The 21,557-nt window shown below is 38.7% G+C and overlaps 2 protein-coding genes and 1 long non-coding RNA gene across 5 annotated transcripts in view; 2 read left to right on the forward strand and 1 right to left on the reverse strand.

Annotated features, from left to right (window-relative positions):
- The first annotated feature begins 954 nt into the window (after positions 1-954).
- On the forward strand, positions 955-7,855 carry slc20a1a (solute carrier family 20 member 1a). The gene is made up of 11 exons (XM_044366910.1): positions 955-1,159; positions 2,522-3,172; positions 3,312-3,452; positions 3,552-3,637; positions 4,027-4,123; positions 5,472-5,591; positions 5,876-6,085; positions 6,231-6,702; positions 6,784-6,969; positions 7,047-7,131; positions 7,225-7,855. Exons 2-11 carry the CDS (start codon positions 2,824-2,826, stop codon positions 7,378-7,380), a joined length of 1,902 nt encoding a protein of 633 aa, XP_044222845.1. The 5' UTR covers positions 955-1,159; positions 2,522-2,823; the 3' UTR covers positions 7,381-7,855.
- A 3,611-nt stretch (positions 7,856-11,466) lies between these two features.
- LOC122971487 lies at positions 11,467-15,346 on the reverse strand. The gene is made up of 3 exons (XR_006399482.1): positions 15,092-15,346; positions 12,900-12,978; positions 11,467-11,743 (listed from the first exon to the last, which is right to left on the reverse strand). It is a non-coding gene; the product is annotated as an uncharacterized LOC122971487 (long non-coding RNA).
- A 2,963-nt stretch (positions 15,347-18,309) lies between these two features.
- Positions 18,310-21,557, forward strand: part of dtx1 (deltex 1, E3 ubiquitin ligase) — a 44,953-nt gene continuing 41,705 nt past the window's right edge. For 2 of the 3 annotated variants that reach the window (XM_044366912.1, XM_044366913.1), the window contains exons 1-2: positions 18,310-18,791; positions 19,271-19,925. In XM_044366912.1, coding sequence (XP_044222847.1) covers positions 19,667-19,925 — 259 coding nt within the window. In that variant the 5' untranslated portion in view covers positions 18,310-18,791; positions 19,271-19,666. The remainder of the gene's footprint in view (positions 18,792-19,270; positions 19,926-21,557) is intronic. The other variant, XM_044366911.1, reaches the window with a different exon arrangement.

Here is a 21,557-nt window from a genome sequence, read left to right on the forward strand (position 1 = left end):
AAGTACCAAATAAATGAGTAATGAAGAGGAACTTATCAGCAGATTTGGAGGCACTGTACCATTTCAGAAAAGAGTGGATTCTGCTGACGTTCAAGGCGGACTGACACTGTAGTGGAATTTCTCAGTAAAAAGGCAGTTCATGGCAGATAACAGGTTGATCAGTAACACAGATTGTGACTGCTGCCTCTCATTCTGCTTAGCTACACTTGCTTAATGAGCTACTCACACTACAGGTCACTCTCCATACCATTCAGTTCAGTGTGATCATATTGTGGCAGAATACATTTTCCTTTAGTGGGGAAATTCTTTAACACTGATACCCTTAAATTAAGTGATAGACTGTTGGAGAGAAAGAGGGAAAAGGCCTTTTGAACAAGACTTAAAAAGATTGGAACACAAAGTAGTAGAAAAATGGAGAGACTATCCTTTTCTTGTAACATATATGAAATATTAAATTTGGCCAGTGGGTGGCACCAGAGGAAAGGCCCTGTTGTTGCCTAGATAACAGGATAATGCTCCAGTCATTTTACGACTCAGTTAGTTAGATTCAGCTGCACTCTGCCAGATCTGCATTATGAGATGAAGTTGTACAGTGTCTTCCTCATTTGTACTACAAAAAATACGCCAAACTATAAAAAGGATGCTGGAACATTATGAAAATATTACACTTAATACATGATATAATAAACCTGATCATCAAAACGCACTGTAAGTGGGAAAGGTCTTTAGAAAAAAGAAGTTGTAAGATATTTATATATTTTGACTTTCTTAGAGTAAACAATAGACATTTTATATTTCTCCATAGTGAATAAAAACATTTAATTTGGGGATTTCAGGCTCACAGACAGTAAAGCAACTTAATCAAAGACAACTGTAATTATGTATCCCTGTCACCAAACAGGCTAAACATTAGCTTTCGGCGGCAGCAGTCCCATGACCGGACTGGAAAGGCGTGTACTCAGCCAGCTCAATAAATAAAGCGTACTTCAGCACCCTCCAAACATTGCAGCCAGCAGGACTCCCCTCCCCTGACAGCCACTGAAAACATCATTCTCAGTTTGTACACAGTTTGTTAAGGCTGGTTCTCTCCTGATAAAAGGACACACAAACTGCAGTGGAGCAAAACACTCAGTGGAAAACTCTAACTTTGGTCTCACATGTGAGTACAAACTATTTTTCTTCTATTTTCATTTTCTCTCATTTCTTTTTTTTCTGTATTGTTGGTCCTTTTGAGTTGTGTAAGAACAGCTAAAGAGATTAACATACCGCTGTTTTTTTATTCTGATGGTCAGTTTCTTCATAAATACTGACTGCTGACAGTCCTGAATAGGCCAATTATTCACAGCTCTAGAGTCCTTTTTTGAAGTTTTAAGTGGATTTATTTGTGATTCCACTATGCCACTGGAATTTATAGGGGCTACTATTATTATGTAACTCTCACAGGGTGCCTGTTGAATGCTACACCAACACATGTAGACAGTCAGGTAACACTTCACTTTAAATGAGCAGTATATAAGTACATATACAAACATTTTAAAGTGTCTATTAATGTACAGTATTTTAAACAGTCATAACTTGTCCTATGAAGACATATTTTATATAATCACAACCGTGTTATATTTTATTGTCATTCATTATCTACTTATATACCAGCATCCAGTTATGGATACTTCATGAGGAGTTAACATTGGTGACAACTACTTTAGTAAATACTTGAAAAGACCTATCTGCTTACAACCACATTGAAGTGTGTTATAAATATGTATTAAATGTCTCTATACTGCTTATAAATGCCAAATAGGGGTGTTAAAATTAAGTGTTACTGACAATTGTAAAGAAAAATAACTACTATTGATTCTAAAAGCAGTGGCTTAATTGTTCCAAATCCGATTTAAACACCCCAGGAGATTGAACATACCAAAAGTGCTCTGAAGTTACAAAAAAGTCACTGCTGTTCTACAGCTGTTTTCCATATGAGCCCCTTCATTGTAACATAAAACTGACAAGAGGGGAAGGAAAAATATACATAATAATGATACTTCACAGTTACTGTATAACCTTAAAATATAACCCTTAAAATAGGATTGTATTTGGGAGGTGGTAATGCTTATAAAAGTTGTTTGTTGTTATGGAAAATATTAAATGAAATATTAAATTCAAGCACACTAAACTCTGAACTGCATTACTGTGTTAAGACACTGACTCCAAGTCATGTTATGATTAACTCGGCTGTCTGTAGCCACCTGCACAGACAGATAACTCGAGAGTAATGTTATGCTCTAACAAGTTTATGCCAAACTTTATTGTCCCTCACACCCATTATGACATTCTTCCTCAGCACTTCATCATAACCACTTCCCTCTGTCACAGCTTACTAAATCATGCCTGCACGACAACATAATGCATGTCGTTGGTCTTGTCAGCTAGTTTCGGGCTTGTTAATATATAGCTCAGTTTAGCCTTTGTTTATGTATTGTTAGCAGTTATTAACTACTAACTCATGTATGTCTCTTTCTTGCAGTGTGTATCATCAGAGGCTCGCCATCAAAATGGATGTGATTCTCATCTCTATACACTCTCATTTTTTGACAAAGCCTGCAGACAAACAATGCATACCCAGATAGCAATAAATTTTGATTTCTTCCCAATTTTAGAGCTGAACTAAGGGGTGACAAAGAATATATTTTTATCCATTAATCATTTCCTCAGAGGGACAAATTTATTTATTAACACATATTACCTCATTAATCATTGTCAAACCCCAATAAATTGGCTTGTTTTAACTTTGATTGAAACTTAAATTAAATTGAAAGTAACCCGACAATGTATTCAACTACACTAGCAACCCTCGCCACCGCCACTACTGTGGCTCTGGCCTCTCAGTCTGACATGTCATCTTACTTGTGGCTGTTAGTGTTAGGCTTCATCATTGCCTTCATCCTGGCTTTCTCTGTGGGGGCCAATGATGTGGCCAACTCCTTCGGTACAGCGGTGGGCTCAGGGGTGGTCACCTTACGGCAGGCCTGCATCCTGGCCACTATCTTTGAGACTGTAGGCTCAGTGCTGCTGGGAGCCAAAGTCAGCGAGACCATCCGAAAGGGCATCATTGATGTCCAGATGTACAATGGCTCTGAACACATCCTGATGGCCGGATCAATAAGTGCAATGTTTGGTAAGTACTCAAATACATATGTTTCACCTTCTTCGCCTTCTTAACTTGCTTGAATGTTGCCATTCAAATAAACCAAGGAAGACATTTTACTCGCAATTTTTTCAGAATTTGAAGGCCTTTTTACTCTTTTGTATGACAGGCTCTGCTGTGTGGCAGCTAGCTGCGTCATTCCTGAAGCTCCCCATTTCTGGAACCCACTGTATTGTTGGAGCCACAATTGGTTTCTCCATGGTAGCCAGAGGTCACCAAGGGGTCAAATGGATGGAGCTACTCCGCATCGGTGAATATACTTTGTTTTTCCCCTACATAAGTATCTGTCAAATCTGAAATACAAGTCTAGCTAAAAACAATGTTCTCAAATGTCTTTTGTTATCCAAAGTGGCATCCTGGTTCCTGTCACCTGTACTGTCCGGCATCATGTCAGCAATTCTCTTCTATTTTGTTCGCAAATTTATTCTGAACAAGGTAAGCCATTTAGCCAGTTAATAAGAGTAATTTGAACTTGTTAGTGGTATTATAAGTATTAAGATCCTTTACATAAATAAAGTGCCGATACCACTATATAAAATACTTAAATCAAAAGTCCTGCATTCAAAATGATACTTCAGTATAAGTACAGAAGGACTATTAGCAAAGTATAGTTTAAGTATCTCATTCTGCAGAAAAATGTCTCCATTGACAGATATATTACATTATTTGATCTTTAATGCCAATATATCAATGCTTCAGCAGCATTTTACTGCTGCAGTTTTTGGAGGTGGAGATTTTAATTAATTTTTACACTGTTAGGTAGTTCAGACCAGTGGAGTAGTGTATGGAAATACCCAAGTACAATAATACACTGATTTCCACAGACTGACCCTGTACCAAACGGCCTCAGAGCACTTCCTATCTTCTACGCCATCACTATGGGCATCAACCTCTTCTCCATCATGTTTACAGGAGCACCAAGTGAGTCCTACATTCACACATTTTACACCCCTGCTTCTTTTAACTCTCGCTTACCGCACTGCACTAACACAGCAGCTGTTGAAATCCCTGGAGCAAGATGAGGTCTGAATAAATGTGTCACTGGAGGCACAGAGGAGAGTTGATGACATTCTTCTTAGGACAAAAGCAGGTGACAAAAATAAGGAGGAATTTCATTAATATTTAAACACATCAGATAATTCTTGATTCATCAACCTGAATTTTTTACTACTGTGGTATTTCTGTCCAGTTATTTGCTGCCTTTAAGCTAATACCAATAATGAAAAAGCCAAATACTAATTAAAAACAGTATAACAGAAGATAAAAGCAAGAAAACATACCAAGAATATAATAAAAAAAAGTCTGAGAAAGATACAATTATTAAATGGACAATTTCCACTCCTTTTGTTTCATTTGCAGGATTGAACTTATCGAGAAGTCAACTGGCCTGGGCCCTTTACTGAAGGCTGCAGGCCGGTGTGTGTGGGTCAAGGAATATAACACACCATAATACCTGCTATGCAAAAATACAGAAGAATGCACTTCTCACACTGATGCAGGCTCCCATCACACATTGTTTTCTACACACATGCACATATTCTCTGACACAGTGTTACAGAAAACCTTTATTTTTTGCATCATATTAAAAATGACACTTTCTACATACGCACTTCAACTGTGTATGTAGTTAATAATATTTGCAGCCTCATGCATGTTAAAGATGGGGTATTCCCATACAGCCACTGCTTTTACTGTGTGGCCCTTTATTTGTAGTTAACCTGCCATTGTCTACAAAGGAAAACAGGTAAGTTTTGTCAGTAAGGAAATATTTAATATTGTCATACTAACCTATCTAAAGTTGTAAATTATAAATTACTTTATAAAGTTAGAGACAAAGACCAACAACAGTTTAGATATTCTGTGTTCTGTGAGGACAGTGATGTAACTCGAAGTGCCTGTAACAGAGTGTACTGTATGTATTTTATCAATGGGCCACAAGCCTGGTCTCCTCCTCACTATCTGATTGGAGGACTGTGTACTTTCGCTGATACTGTAAAATTTGAAGCAATCACATGACCACAACTCACGAGACATGAAGGGGCGTGGTTACCTTGGAAAAATGATCATGTTTTTTTTTTTTTAGTTTTCTTGGAACATTTAAATGATATGATAACAATTATTAGGAATGTATAGGTACTAACAGTTTTTTCTCACTAGTGTCAAAGGACCAAACAGCATCAGTTGTGAGTTAAAGAAGCAGTTAAGCTTCTGTTTCTCCTTATCTGAGACAGAGTTTTTTTTTTCTCGTGTCCCTGTCTTGTGTGCATAGTGCTGGGTTTTGACAGAGTGCCATGGTGGGGTACACTGTGCATTTCGCTGGGCTGTGCCTGCATCACAGGTTTGGTTGTTTGGTTTGTTGTCTGTCCACGCCTCAAGAAGAAAATCAAACGTGAGTAAATCTCCAGACATTTTAGGACTTCCATTCACAAATGCATTATAAATGAGATTAAACTGCTCATTGTTCACACAAATACAGTTCTTTTGATTGAACAAGTTAGAAAGTAAAAGAAATATATATATATACATATGGTGGATATTACATTTTGGAGTGTCATTTTTACTCATTGTTAAAGTGAGTATGCCACATGAGCTTGTAGATAGTAGTCCTTGTCTACATTGTGTCATATTTGATCATGATCAGTAAGCTCAGTTGAACACTGCCCTGTACTTAAGGAGAAACGGCTGCTGTTCCCTGTGAAACTCCACTAATGGAGAAAAAGTCCAGCACACCTGTGCTAGAAGAGCAGCCCTCGATATCCCACGAACCTCAACCCCAGACCCCTCCAGCAGACAGTCAGAAGGTGGCTTTCAAACTTGGAGGCTCAGATGAGGCTGATTTGGACAACAATGACATGGAAACCAAAGACTTTGATATCAGTAATGGTGAGAAAGAAATTCCAAGTTATACTTTACCTCAGTTTCTAAATGTCAAAATATTTCCCTCAATGGATATATTCATGGAGATATAACCAGAAGTAACTCTCAAAAAGTTCCCCAATTGAATTACCATAGATTATTATTGTCATAGGGCTGAATGGCACTGTTGGCCCCATGATGATCACGGATCCTCACAGCGGACGGTCCCACACGATCCACAAAGATTCTGGCCTTTACAAAGACCTGCTACACAAGCTTCACAAGGCCAAAGTTGGTGACTGCATTGGTGACAGTGACACAGAAGAACGGCCCATACGGAGAAACAACAGCTACACCTCATACACCATGGCCATCTATGGCATTCAAGGAGATCCTAAAAACAAGGACCTGGATAGCGGGCTGCAGAGAAGATCAAGGGTGGACAGTTACAGCAGCTACAGCTCAGCAATAACCAGTGGGAGTTCAGTCCATGACGCGAGTGTGACGCAGGAAGCTGGCGGGGACCTTGCTCAGGAGGAGGATGAGCTGGAGGTCGACCAACCAGCTGTTTCCTTGCTCTTCCAGTTCCTCCAGATCCTCACGGCGTGCTTTGGTTCCTTTGCTCATGGAGGGAATGATGTCAGGTAGGTGAGAGTGGTATCCTCTGTGGAATGTGTGTATGCACATTCATTCAGAAGATTTACACAACTTATTTCTATCACCAGCAATGCAATTGGTCCACTGGTGGCTCTTTGGCTTCTGTATGAGAGCGGCTCTGTGGTGTCCAATGCGCCCACACCAATCTGGTTGCTTCTGTATGGCGGAGTGGGCATCTGTGCCGGGCTGTGGGTATGGGGCCGAAGGGTGATCGAGACCTTGGGCAAAGACCTTACCCCCATTACACCCTCTAGGTATGCCATATATCTTTATCCTATAACAACTTAAATTCTGATATAGTCAAAGCATAACATATTTTCTTCCAATTTAGTGGATTCAGCATCGAGCTAGCTTCAGCAATCACAGTTGTTGTGGCATCAAATGTTGGTCTTCCTGTCAGCACAACACACTGCAAGGTAATGACACTCAAAAGCCTGAAACATCAACCCAAATAGATGACAGTCAAAAGTAAGTTCAGCTGATGATGAACTCTCATATTATGTGAACAGGTAGGATCTGTGGTGGCTGTGGGATGGCTGCGCTCCAGGAAATCAGTTGACTGGCGTCTGTTTAGGAACATCTTCATCGCCTGGTTCGTTACAGTTCCCATCTCCGGGCTGATCAGTGCTGCCATCATGGCTGTCTTCATAAATGTCGGTCTGTGAGCGTCACACTGTCCAGCTAGTCTGTCAGCACACTGTTACTTCAATCGATGGACCACTACCAACAGTTATTTTTTGACTGGCTGAGAAAACTGTGCTAATAAATATGTTCAGTTTGTTTTCTGTTAATGATGTTTATCATGTCATTTAATGCCATTTCAAGGTCAAGTCAATGACGAAATGTCCATGAGCAATGTAACACTGTTCAGATATCCAGAAGTTCTGTGATATTGTATATCCCTATGAATATTTGTACAAAAGCAAAATATTTCAAAAATCAAATAATTAAATTTTGATTAAAAAAGAAGAAATTTAAACAGCTATATTCTATGTTTTATTATTTGGCTAATGAAAAAAGGAGTTGCCTGATTTGAAGGGATTTCAATGTATTTTACTCACTCTTAAATATTTTCAACAGCATCTTATCTTAGTATGTTTGCATGCAGAAAGACGGGTTAATAAAATTTAAAAAACACCATCTTAAGTGTTTTTGTTTGACAGTATGACATTGATTTAACAAATACAATTGCTGACAGAGACAGAGCATATTGTAAGTGAAACAACAAACACACACATATAGCCTCCTTATCTCACATTATCATCAGAATCAGGTTTATTGCCAAGTAGATTTGCACATACAAGCAGTTTGCCTTAGTATTGTGGTGCATAACAGTCAAAATATACAGTAATCAGTAATCAAATTAAGTAATCATTAATATAAAAAAGAAATTTACAGTAAAATATATAAAATATATTCTAAGTGAAAAGAGCTGTTCTAAGTTTAAAGTCTAAACTGAAGAGAATGAAATGAAACGTACAAAATATTGACCAGCAATGTGTAAATGTTCATAGTGTAAACAGTATTATGCAGTGTGCAAGTAATAATAATATAAGTTTGCATTAATGTAATGCGCCATGTTAGATCACAGATCACATATGTGCAAATATAAGATTATGAGATTTTACATTAATATAACGTGTAATGTCTATGGGGAGGATAGAGTCCATGTCAGTGGAGGTCTCGGACCTTGTTGATGACGCCACCTGCAGTCAGAAAAAAACTGTTGCTGTGGTGTGAGGTTTTGGTCTTGATAGATCGCATCTTGCTGGAGGAGAGTGTTTAAAAAAGTTTATGTCTGGGATGGTAGGGGTCGGCCATGATCTTTCCTGCTTGCCTGAGTGTCCTGGAGGTGTGCGGGTCCTGGTGGGACAGCAGGCTCTCCCAGCAGCTGCTGGGATGATCGTGTTGAAGGCGAAGCTGAAGGCCACAAACAGGATCCTGGAGTAGATTCCTGAAGAGTTCAGGTGTTGGAGGATGAAGTGGAGGGCCATGTTGACTGCATCGTCTACAGACCTGTGGGCTCTGTAGGCAAACTGCAGGGGGTCCAGGAGTGGGTCTGTGATGAATTTGAAGTGGAAGAGCACCAGGTGCTCAAAGGACTTTATTACCACAGAAATAAGGGCAACGGGTAGTCGTCAAGTCTTGTGATTCTTAGTTTTTTGGGGACTGGGATGATGGTGGAGGATTTGAAGCAGGCTGGCACGTGGCATGTCTTCAGTGAGGTGTTAAAGATGTCTGTGAACACTGGAGACAGCTGGTCAGCACAATGCTTCAGGGTGGAGAGAGAGACAGAGTCTGGTCTGACATCTTTAGGTGGGTTCTGTTTCTTAAACAGCCTGTTTATGTCCCTCTCCAGGATGGAGAGAGTCGTTGTTGTGGATGGGGCCTCTGAGATATTAAAGAATATTTAGAGAATCACTGAAAACTGCACACTGCATATGAGGTTATACAAGAAAAAGAACAAAAACCCTGTAAAGTTCATGCATGTGGTCATAAGAGGCTGTAAAATGGAGAGAGATGATGAACTTATATACATTACCACAAATCCTCCATTTTTCCAGTGGCGCTGTCCTAAGGGTTCTAAGACAACTTGTCCTCAGCATCATCAGGTAACCAAGGTCTTTGCAGCTGGTTGCACTAAACTGAAATAAACATGCATTTATTGTGTGGACAAGTACACAAGTATTTAACTTTTTCATGAGAGGATTCACATACCGGTGTTTTCTCAATCTTTTCTTCTCATTTTGTCACTTTTTTCTCTTCTACTCAACCCTAACTTTTTTCCCATCACCACAAAGTAAACTGATACACAATCAAACAGAACACAATCAAAACAATACATCAAAAAATACAGTTTTACAAATACAGAATTATAACACAAAAATTAAGTCAAGGCAACTTAAAAGAAGAAATGCAATGAAAGAAAAAGAAGAAATCCAACACCGCATGGGTGTTTACTGTGCGCCTGGGACGAAGACATCTTTACCTGGAACAACACCAACATTTAAATCCAGTATTTACACAAACTGTGCCCAGATTTCAGAAACAGAACTACAAATATGGCCCCACTGTTCTGTAATTTGTTGTGTGAGCTGTATGCTACATCCACTGTGGATATACTGGATTTAGAATATCAGCAGACTTATCCGCTTTCGAATCAGTGTACCCACTAGAAAGAAAAACAGACTCAGATCATTTCATCAGATCTTTTTTTTTTTTTTGCCTTATTTGACAGTTGAAAGTCTTGAAGGAGAGACGGGAACATTTACATTTTGCGGTTGTGTGTGTTTTTGATTTTTTTTATCTCATCAGCATGGTGTTTTTTCTAAATTTTATTTTTTCTATCAATTAATGTGCAGTATTGAGTTTTTGTGTTCCGTAAAAAATGCAAATCATTCTAACTCACAATAACATCCAGTGATTCACCCACCAAATGTCTTTCCTTGCTACCTACCTTACTTATTCACACTGACAGGTTTTAATAGCTGGTTCCAAGTTAAAAATATAAAGGTCTGCAAAGCTCAAAGTCTTATCAATGTCATATTAAATCTTTTATCTCTTGTTTTTTTAATTAGCAAAGAACAACGTATTTAGCTTAATGGCAGATAACTAATCTAGTTTTTGTTATAGATCTTTTAGAATAAAGTGTATGTAAGATATTTCTTTGTTTCTGTGCAGCTGGTTTTAACACCCTGTTTGGTCAATGAAATGTCAGTTTTAAATGTCAGTTTTTGAGTTTAAGTTCCTTAATATATTTTATAACTTGTGACGACCCCTCCGCTCCACTAGGTGCTCCTGCGTTCCGTTTGCTGGTTTCCTGTGTCTTGCAGGATCCGGGGCAGGGCGGAGGATCGTCATCGCCATCATGAGCCACACCTGGGCCCGGTGTGGTCATGACTATAAAGCTTGGCCTCCTACAGAGTTTCTCTCTCCTCCTTCATCACGCCTCTTCCATTCCGAGCGCAGCATGGCACGGCTGTTTTGTTTTTTTGTTTGCCAACACGCACACATCCACACATCCACACATGCCTACATTACTGATTACTGACTTCCACGTTTTTCCGTACTCATTTATCATTTTGTAAATAAACACTTATCCTAAGTTGCAAAAACTCGTCTGGTTTCCCGTATTTTGTCGCAGCCTATGAGCCGGGCTGTGACAAACTTTTGTTATTCACGTTTTCTGGACTAAAATTAATGAGATTTTGCAAGTAATTTGGATTTGACAAACAAATGTAATACTGCTTGATAAAGTGCTCACACTTACATTAACTTGTAAATCAAATGTCTTGTCAAATGTTAAATGTTGTTTAAACACAAGCAGCTGTAACAGACTTTGTCCTGATTTAAATCAGGAAATATCTGATTAAAGAATTATTAAACAAGATTATGAATCTGACCAAGCAATTTGATGCAAACTTCTGATTTTTTTCAGTCTGTGCTATAGGAAGTTGTGTGTAGTCGGGGTCACATTTCAGATGTCTATGAGTTGTTAACAGCACCACCAAATAGTGATTTTTCCCTCTAAACTTCACATGGTTTCATTTCAATAAATGTACAAATGATCCAATATTTCACCAAAAATCAGAGATTAGAGAAACTCTCCAAAACCTGAAAACAGATTTGTGTATCTGACTTTGCTTTGCAGGACTTTTACTTGAAATGGAGTATTTTTACATTGCTGAATTTGTACTTCCACCACCTCCTAACATGACTACTGTAGGATCCCTTTTGATTACAGTAACACCACCTTTCCTCTGATTTCCCCTTAGGGCAAACTTTATTTTATGACACACTAGTAGTAAAGATGAGAATAACAAAGTTGTGTCTCTATTTTCATTTATCTGACAATTCTGTTTTCTATGAACATTACAGGGCTGCTAGTGTGGCTACAGACCAAGTCTTCTTTCTTTTTGTAAGTGACCTCATTATGAATGTGATGATACACTTCAAGATGTCGGACATGTTGGACATGTTGGACATGACGTGATGGTGTCCTGCTTGAGCCAGGACTGCATACACAAGCTGAGGACACACAAACACTCCGTGTTACTCAGTGGTACGAAACAATCTGTAGTAATAAAATATTAAATAAAACGTTCACTAAATGTTACAACTGAGTGACTCATGCATACAAATCTCATTTCCTTTTATTACATCATCATTGTGCTCATCATTGTGCTTGCCAGTCATTTACTTTACTGTATCTCATCATTGTAATGTTTCCAAAGTTGCATTTATTTTTCAATTATTTAATCTCCTCATTAGGTTTCCCAGAGGTGTTTATTTATTCATCAGTCTATCCCATCATCATGTTTCCCTGTAGGATTTAGCTCTTTGTTAACTAACTAATGTACGCTCAAATTATAATTACTATATTTCCCAGAGCACATGAAGGCAGCAGCAGTCAGCAATGTTGTTTCGTTGTTGTTGTTTTTGCAGGTAACATTATTCGCTAAAATGTTGATGACTTAAAACTGCAGCAGAGTTTTGAGTGTGTGTGTGTGTGTGTGTGTGTGTGTGTGTGTGTGTGTGTGTGTGTGTGTGTGTTTGTGTGTGTGTGTGTGTGTGTGAGTGTGTGTGTGTTTTAAACTGTTCATGTTTGTCTTGTTTTCAGACTTTTTTCAAAAACTTTTATGCATCCATTAATAATCTCTTTAATCAAAAAGCACAAAAAAACATTGTGAAGCACAATGTATTCTTGTGCTTTGCTTTTCAAAGTCAACTCTTTATTTCTAGCAGTAGCTGTGTGTTTTTTTATTGTCCCTTACTTATAATTTGACTATGGAGCTGCTATGTAGGTCCAGAAGAAGTGTGTCGTCATCCCCCTGTTCTGTTTGTAAATTAAGTTTTTAAGAAGAATGTGAAGCTCCACTAATCGAAAATTAAAAAAATTGAATCTAATGACTCTTCATTTGGAATAGTCATACTGATGAACCCACAGAGAATTATCACCAACTCTGCAGCTCCTCTGAACTTTTAAGGCTATTTTAGATTGTAGTTTTGGTTTTGCAGCGCATTTACTGTCTACTGTTTCCAGCAGCAGCACTTTTCATCAAACAAGCTCTGATAAACCCGCTGTACACTACCTGCCCAGCAGCAAACAGCAGACACAAAAAGTTAGACTAAACTAAAGCTAAAAGGAGACTGACTTAAATGGACTTAAATCCCTTGCACTCACCTGTGGAAGAGGTGACCACAGGGAAGTTTCCACGCTGAACTTATCACATTCCAGCAGATCGCACAGTCAATATTTTTGGCTGCCAGTTCATCAGGAGACGCCATAGAAAATCCGGAAACACAACACAACAAATGCAATATTTAAAGCATTGTTTTCTGTTTATCCTGACAGTTTGTTACAAGTGGCATGACGTGCTGCCACTGTACTCTAACATCCACTATAGTTCTCTGATGAAGTGAAGTTGTTGTACATGTTGAACATTTATGACAATTGTATTGTTGTTGTGTATTGACCTATCTTCTTTCACTTTGTAATTAAAGGATACATTCACAAGTTTTCAAGTCTGTCTTAAAACAACAGTCCGGTGCCTAAATGAACACTGGAAGAGGTTTTCCTCGCTGTAATCATTCCTCCTGTTCATACTGGCTATTTAAAGATCCCCTTCAAATGTGCTTTCAATGGAAGTGATGGGGACCAAAATCCACAGTCATTTTGTGTAAAAATGCATTTAATAGTTTATCTGAAGCTTATATGAGGCTTCAGCTGTCTCAGTTAGTCATATCAAATGGATATCTGCTGGTGTCATATCAAAAAGTCATTTTCTGGACTTTCAATCACCCAAATTAGAGGTAGGAAGTGAAGATGTGTCGTCCATCTTTATATATAGTCTATGCTACACACCCAGAGCCACAGACTGGTTGAACGATTCAAGTACACCTGCAGACGAAGGCCCCAGTTTCACTGCACCTGCCCCCAACCCTGGTCAAAGTCCCCCATCCGACTCTCAAGTTCAGGCATGAGGTCGCACTCCAGTAATCATGGGAAACCCCATACCATTAACTGTTTTACCATATTGACCTTCTTGAGAAAGTCCTCAAATCTTTTATATAACAGTATCAGTACATTACACACAAGTAAAAGTATTTGCAGTTAAGTATAACAATTAAAGGTATGTATGTATTTAACAGTGTTTTTATGGCAGGAGGCCTTAAGTTTAAGCTGATCATACCATATGTTGCTGGCAAACTAACTTAATGTTACTATATATCAGAAAATATTTGATGAAATATGAATGTCTTTGATAACAGAACAACACACTTGTTTGTCACAGTAGTTATCATAAAAAACAATGCATCTAACAATGCATTATATGCCTTGTTTGTAGACGCTTAAACCTCCCAAAGAACTGTTTTAACTGTCAAATGAATGTACAGTTGAATAAAAATTACTATATTTCCTTCTTAAATAGTAAAAAAGGAGTAAAACAATCTCACACATTGCAAGCAATTAAGTGAAGAGTCAATGCATTAAACTTAAGGACAGTACTTCAGAGAATGTACTTTGCCCCTCTGCTCAGCAGAACCTGATTATATTAATTTGATAAATAGCAATTAAACAGTTTCATTTTAATCAATAAAAGTACATTTAATCTGCCACTGCACATATGTTATGTGTACTTGTTAAGGTGCTTGTACTTTACTTGAGTACACCCAGTTTGTTAAATATTATGTACTATTAAACAACCCAACAGTCCTATAAAAGTATAAACTCCACCTCCATTAACTACAATACTGAAATGCAGCTCACACCTTAAGGCCTCAGTGAAAACTATTATACTAATACCAAAACTACCATGATTACTAAATACTTTCACTTATCTAAAGGAGCTGTGAACTTGTCCACAGTTCATTAGAAAAATCTTTTGACACCATGTAGAAAAAATGGCTTTGTGACTAATAAATGATTATATGCAGTGGTGTAAGGTACATTATTTCCTTTCTATGCTACTTTACGCTATTATTCCTCTACTTAAGTATAATGATCTTAGTACATCTTCCACCACTGATTAGGTTTAGGCTGCATGAAGTACAGACATCTGTCATGAATGTTACAGCCTGCAGCCTGATCCTCGACATGGGGATTGTGCAGCCAGATCAAATGCCGGAGCCTTATATGTGTAACAACTTTCTTGTTAAATCAGATGACTTTTCTTTCTCAGTCTAGCAACCTGTGTTAATTGGTGGTAAATAGTCCGTCAAAAAAACAATTTTTTCCCTTCATAGTTGGTTTGAACCTTAAATGTCTGTCACAATTAATTATTATATACCTCAATTTTCACTCAACAGTGGCTTATTAGCAATGTCTCGATGAATCTAGGACGTTTTGAAAGTTAGAGGGGTGAAAAAACTTACCAGGACACCACGAGCCTGAACCATGTAAGATGAAATCTCACATCTTCCAGGATGAAAGCACTTCTGTCACTTTATCAGTGGGCTATCTGTCGGTGGATGTCCGGATGCAAAACAGCTTCGGTGGATGTTTCCTTTGCAGAGAAATCGTCGAGTGATGGTTGTTGTTATCCGAGAATTGCCAAGTGATAACTGTGTGTATAAATGGTCCAGCTGTCCATATGCAAATGTCTCTCTTCTTATCTACATGTTTGCCTACCCCAGCTGACCCCAGCTGTAAAACAAGGTTAAACACGATGGATTTTCATTTGATCTTTTCATTTGATCTATATACGTGATTGATGTACATAGTAATAATACCCTTCTCAAATACTTTCATATTACCGGAAGACATAATAATCTCACTTCAATACCTTTCAACATATTTACTTCGGTAATGCTTTATTTTACCGGTCCTTTTATTTCATACTAGGCCTAATTTCCTGGAAATTTTCTTAGTAATTATCAGGTATTTGAATGAAATTTAGTACAAATTATTTTTTTAAAAATAAAAAAAGTGTTAAGTAGGTCTAGTTAAGTGCTGATTCATTATATTTGGGTTCATATATGGTTGTTCATTTGCAAAAATATTAGGTTGTTATTTAAAAACGCTAATCAGTGCATTTACAGTCTACTAAACTAAATAACCCTTTCAAGGAAATATCCTGAGAATTAACAGTTACACAGAAGCTACTTTTAGGAAATTGTTGAAAAAACTAATTATGCTAATATATCATTTGATTTGATTTCACAAACTGAAAACTTAACATTGTCTGTCAGTTAAAGACTTGTCAAGACTCTAATTTATTAAGATTTAACAACTACAGGTGAACCCAAATATAATGAGTGGGTACTTACCACCCCTTTTCTGTAAAATTAACCATTAAATACCAGCAAATTACTCAGAAATGTATAAAATAAAGTAAAGTATAAAATTAAGGGACCTGTGAAATAAAGTGTTACCTTTAGTTTTTAGAAAGATCAGAGGAAATTTTAAAATTATATCAACATGAAAACAATGGTTGATTTTGCAATTATTCTTATTATTACATCACATACTGGACACACTTTTTACACATACATGGACTCAAAACAACAGGAAAGTAAAGCATATTTCAACAGAAGTTGCTGTGTTGTCTTGTTCCTCAGTCTTTGGTCCCTCTTTTTCTACCTGATTCCTGCTTTCACTTGCTTTCATCCTTTCTGTCATCACCAGTAAACAATCATTTCTTGCTGATATATTTTAATAAAACAGATAAGATAAATTACAATTGGAAAAACTAAATAGAGCTGCTGAAACAGATATGACAATTATTATATCACTAAATAGTTTGAGATATTTTAAGTAGATTTAATTCATAACACCGGTGGAAAAGTTCTGCTAGTGGTTTTACTAACACCAAAAGGCCACATGATGGTGGTGTTCTCCATATGATTGATGCCTGCTGTTCATACTGAGGCGATGAATGTTCCCTGTGTTGCATTACTCCCCCTGATGCACCACCTCGGGAGTATTTTCCTGTCTTTTGTCCAAATGTGACCAACCTGTCTGCACTGAGGTGTTAATTTGATTTTGCAGCTACCATGTGCATGTTTTGTTTGGCTCTTGAGTAACAGATATATGAGGCTGGTTAGTGAGGCTAGTTAGTAACCTAAATGAAAACCATATACTGGGTTAGTATTTCTGCCCCTACAAAATCCACAGGTCTGATATGCCCCATCCATTACTCCTCTGCATCAATGTTACAGCATTTCACATTCCCCTTAAAAACCTGAGGTCAGTAAACGTGGACTGGAACAGAAAATGCTTTACAAACACAAGCAATGCATGAGATGTATAAGTGCAGGAAATCATTCTTGGTTGGAAGTAATGGATGGGGCAATGCCCTTTATTATATAAATCCCATGTGTCTCCAGCCAGAGGGCCAGGATGGCAGAGTTATTACCTCGGGGATCCTTCATTCTTCTTCTTTTTCTACCCCTTGCAGGTACATTGTTTTGACAGCAGATGGTACTGGTCCCATTTAGCAGAATTTATCATGAACCCAGCCAACTGTTACACAGTAATCCTTGAACAGGCAGACCTTGACATCAGTTGAAATGTGTTACCCTGAGCAACAATATTCCCACGTCAATCGAGAATCTATGAAATCTTCTGTAAACTTTTGATGAAGACATCTGACCTCTCTGCTTACTTTAAAAGCTTCTGTAAGTAAGTTGAATTATGTAATAAAAATCCTATTTACAATGAATAACAACTCCTTCACTTGATTTGATGTTAAATTTATTGTACTCAACAAGTGCTGAGCACTTTGAGGAGAAAATATAACCACATTATCTGCACACAAAATATGATTCTAGGCATTTGTGAGACTACAAGCATTTAATTATCCACTCAAGTCATCCATATATTATGTGAATAAGAATTCAAATAACATCCCACTCTACCTAACTCTGTTACTGACATGAGGAGAGTAGACATTTGTCATCTAGCTTTCTAATAACTTTAGACACTTCATCAGACCTCACTCGCCAAGTGAAGTCAAAATTGTCAACAGCAAAGATTTTGCAGTGCAGTCATCATAATGCTGATATAGCAGTCTTGTCTATGTCCTTCACCACATCAGTCTCACATGATAAAGAGGTTGTACTGCTGTTTATGGTTCTTACTTCCCTCTAAAAATCACAAGTATTGCTTCACAAATTCCTGGGAATTAAAGCACAGCCCATTTCTGACCACCTCAGCCACATTTTCATCTATCCAAACTTAATTTGACCCCCCTAGACTTTTGTCTGGGTACGGTGAGTAAGACAGAAAATGTGCAGGTTACTTTTTGTTTTAAATTGACAGATCTAGTTGTCAAGGTACTTATGCATCTCAACAGAGCACTGCTTTAAACTCATTCGGTCTCTGAGCCTGGCTGGGCCCCTGAACTGTGTATTTTCCTGTCTGTCACCTTATGTAAGACCTCTGGTTTCACAGTTTCAGGGGTAAGAAGGGGTGCATGTACTGTAAAATGCTATGAATAGATCTGTGAAAACCAAATCTTTCCATCCACTATTGTTTTTTGTTATCTGAATGCTTTTTTTTTTTTTTTTTTTTTTTGTAGTGTGCTTTTCTCTCTCTCTCTCGCGTTAAGATTTATTTTGAAACCAGATACCGGAAGTTTTATTCTTCTGTTTTGACACACTTGACGGTTTGGGTGATTTTTTTAAGGCTAAATGTACAGGTGCGCTTGGACATTTGTGAGTAATTTTGTGTGCGTGTTTACCATGTGAACGCACGCTTACAGAGAGAAATGCGCGTGTGCAGCGGAGCACGGCTCTCCACCTCACACACTGATAACCGTGCAACTGGGGCAAGCATCCACTTTAACACAGCGGACCAACAAAGCTGCTGTAGTCTATAGCAGATTCACGGGAATAAAACGACGGCTTGGTTTTCTGCAATAACACTGGATTGTTGGAGCTGCGGGATGTGTGCTTGAGACATTTCAATTTCGGGAAAAAACGTCCAAATCACCGATGTGAAAAAGGCAGATGTCTTTCAAGATTTACGCGTCTGTTTTTTCTTTTGTTTTGCAATCTGATTTTCGGCCGGAGCCTGTGAAATGCAGCCTCTAGTTACCTGACAGATGTGTGGCACCACAACTGCAGCCTACAGGTCTGTATCGCCAGAATCAATTCAAGCATGATGTGAATGCACGTAAAACATTCAATATGAGCCTTAAAATGAAATACGGTTCATAGAAACAGAGACAATGTTCCTTCTTTTGCGTTCATTGTACCTGGACTGCTTTCTACTGTATGTGGAAAATATCTGTCTGCTAGGATTATGATGGCATCTGGCTGTTTATGCACACTGCTCTCTCTCTCTCTCTCTCTCTCTCTCTCTCTCTCTCTGCCACTCAAAACTGATGACAATCACAATTATTTCGCTGCTCAAACAAGGCTGAGACACATTTTTATGTCACCACACTTCAAGTAAACAGAATTGCCTAGAGGTACAGGCTAGTGGATCCATAGTACAGCACTGCTTGGGTTTGTGTCGTCTCTTGTGAAACAGCACTTGACTGTGTGAAATAACTCATGGGATAAATCACAGCATTTGTTTACCAGTGTGTTTCCTCCTCTTTTATTCAGAGAGTGTCCCCTCATGTCTACCTGCAGCTGATTTGCTGTGGTTGGCTTTGGAAGACTGAGACTGCTGCAGCTGCAAATCTCATCATCATCATCATCATCAACCTCATCAACATCTGCCACTTCAAATACGACAAGACACAAGGGGGACAGAGGCTTGCTCTTTGGCTGATCAAAGCGCCAGCAGTCAGAAAGTACCTGTAGACGATGACTCCAGCAGAGATGCTTGCTTGAAAGCAGCATGAGATAGCTGAGGGCTAACGTACCACTCGCTGATTCAAGCTTTTTTCTGTTTGGCGCAGATGAAAATGTTCCAGTGTGTCAGTTGACTGACAGGGTTGCAGTGGTGTTCTAGCCCAGGACTTAGCCAGCAGCTGAACCGCGGACACCACAGAGGAGATGGCTCGTCCAGGATCAGGGTTGCTGGTGCCTGTCAATGGGCTGGGGTACCCCCCTCAGAACCTGGCCAGGGTGGTGGTCTGGGAGTGGTTGAATGAACATGGGCGCTGGAGGCCCTACAGTGCGGCCGTTTGCCACCATATTGAGAACGTACTGAAGGGGGATGCCCGGGGAACTGTAGTTCTGGGGCAGGTGGATGCCCAGCTCTCTCCTTACATCATCGACCTGCAGTCCATGCATCAGTTTCGACAGGACACAGGTAAGAGACACACCAGGTTCACGTAGCACACAGTCTGTTTACTGTGTGGTCAGGATGCTTTTCTATGTCAAGGAAAGAACAGATAATGTGTGTGTACACACAACAGCCATCAATACATCACATGTATGTATAACCAGTAGTCATATGTTAATAAGGGAATCCTATTAAGCTTTCTTCACCACAAATGATGTCACATAATCTCCATTGGGACCGATTAAATCAGAGCCAGCCTTGATGTGGTTGCTACACAAACCTTATGTAATTTTCAAGGGAATAAATGAGCGCCCCGAATGTCCCGTCCACTTTGGGATTCACATAGATGAGCCACAGGTTGAGCCGAGAGGCGTCGCAACAACAAGACACAAAGCTGCCAGATGAAAAAGTGTTGTAAAGATATATTAATTCAGGAGTGTCTTTATGCAGCTGTTGGAATGCCATGACCTTGCCAAAGGTCAGCATGTTGGAGGGGCTGTGCATTCATCAAGTAAATGAGTGTTGTAGCTCAGTACAGCGCTCCGCACTCGTCTCAGCGTGTTGTATTCATGAGATGTTTTCAGTTGTAAGAATGGCAGTCATAATTGTGTTCAGTGATTTAGTTATACTACACGATTACTAAAAGACAATGCTCCTAGTTTCTGTTGCATGACTTCAATTTATGTCCTTTCACTCCACATGATGGAAACAATATGACTTGGAAGAATATGGTCCACCACATGCGTGTTACTGAAGAATAAAATCCACCCGACACAGCCTTTGTTTGGTTGACTGTAATTCCCTCTGATCACTGCTACCTTTTTTAAATATGATCAGATGTTTTTGCTGTGCTCTACCAAGGCTCAACACACTCTCTGGGTCCGTCTCTTCACCTCCCTGCTGTTTCCCGTGTTTGAAGCGAAGATACGGGGGATGTTTTAGACATCTGTTAGAACAGGCCTCGGACAAATCTCAGCTTTCTGAATTGTTTTTCACATATAATTCAGCCATACAAAATACATAAAGTATAGTAGCACTGAATTACAGCTAAAAACAAATCAGGTGACTGATTTTGGATATGAGTCCTGGGAATGTACAGGAAAATCAATGTTTCATCACCTTATCAGAGACATCAAGAACGCTGAGTAAATCACTCACTTTAAATCAGAGACTGTTTGAAAGCATTACGTAACATCTGAGCATCACAAGCAAAACAAGGAGACACGCACACACACGATATATACAAGGTGACCTTTCTATGAATTGATCTGTATTATGTCAACTTGCAGTGATTCATTTCCATTCATTATTTAGTCTCTAAATGGTCCAAACCTGCAGTAATGCCTTCAGCTGTATAAACAGTTATAGTTGTGTATATGTTTCTTGTTAGGCTGTGGGGTTTTTCCATCTACTGATGGGCGTTGCAAACCAGCTCCGGCTATAAATTCTGTGGTATGTGGCATTGGTCGATGTGGTGCACTTGTCCTTTTGAAAATAAATGAATACATCAAAATATCTATTTTTAATTCAGTCATTTGTTTTTAACTTATTCATCGATAATTATATATCATTATTCTGTGCTGACATCACTTACTGTATGATGAACTGATTGCTCTGTCTTTAATGCTGTACGTTCAGTAAACAGAGAAACATTTCAGT

The sequence above is a fragment of the Thunnus albacares genome, chromosome 2 (assembly GCF_914725855.1).
Source record: "Thunnus albacares chromosome 2, fThuAlb1.1, whole genome shotgun sequence".
In the NCBI taxonomy this organism is placed as follows: Eukaryota; Metazoa; Chordata; class Actinopteri; order Scombriformes; family Scombridae; genus Thunnus; species Thunnus albacares.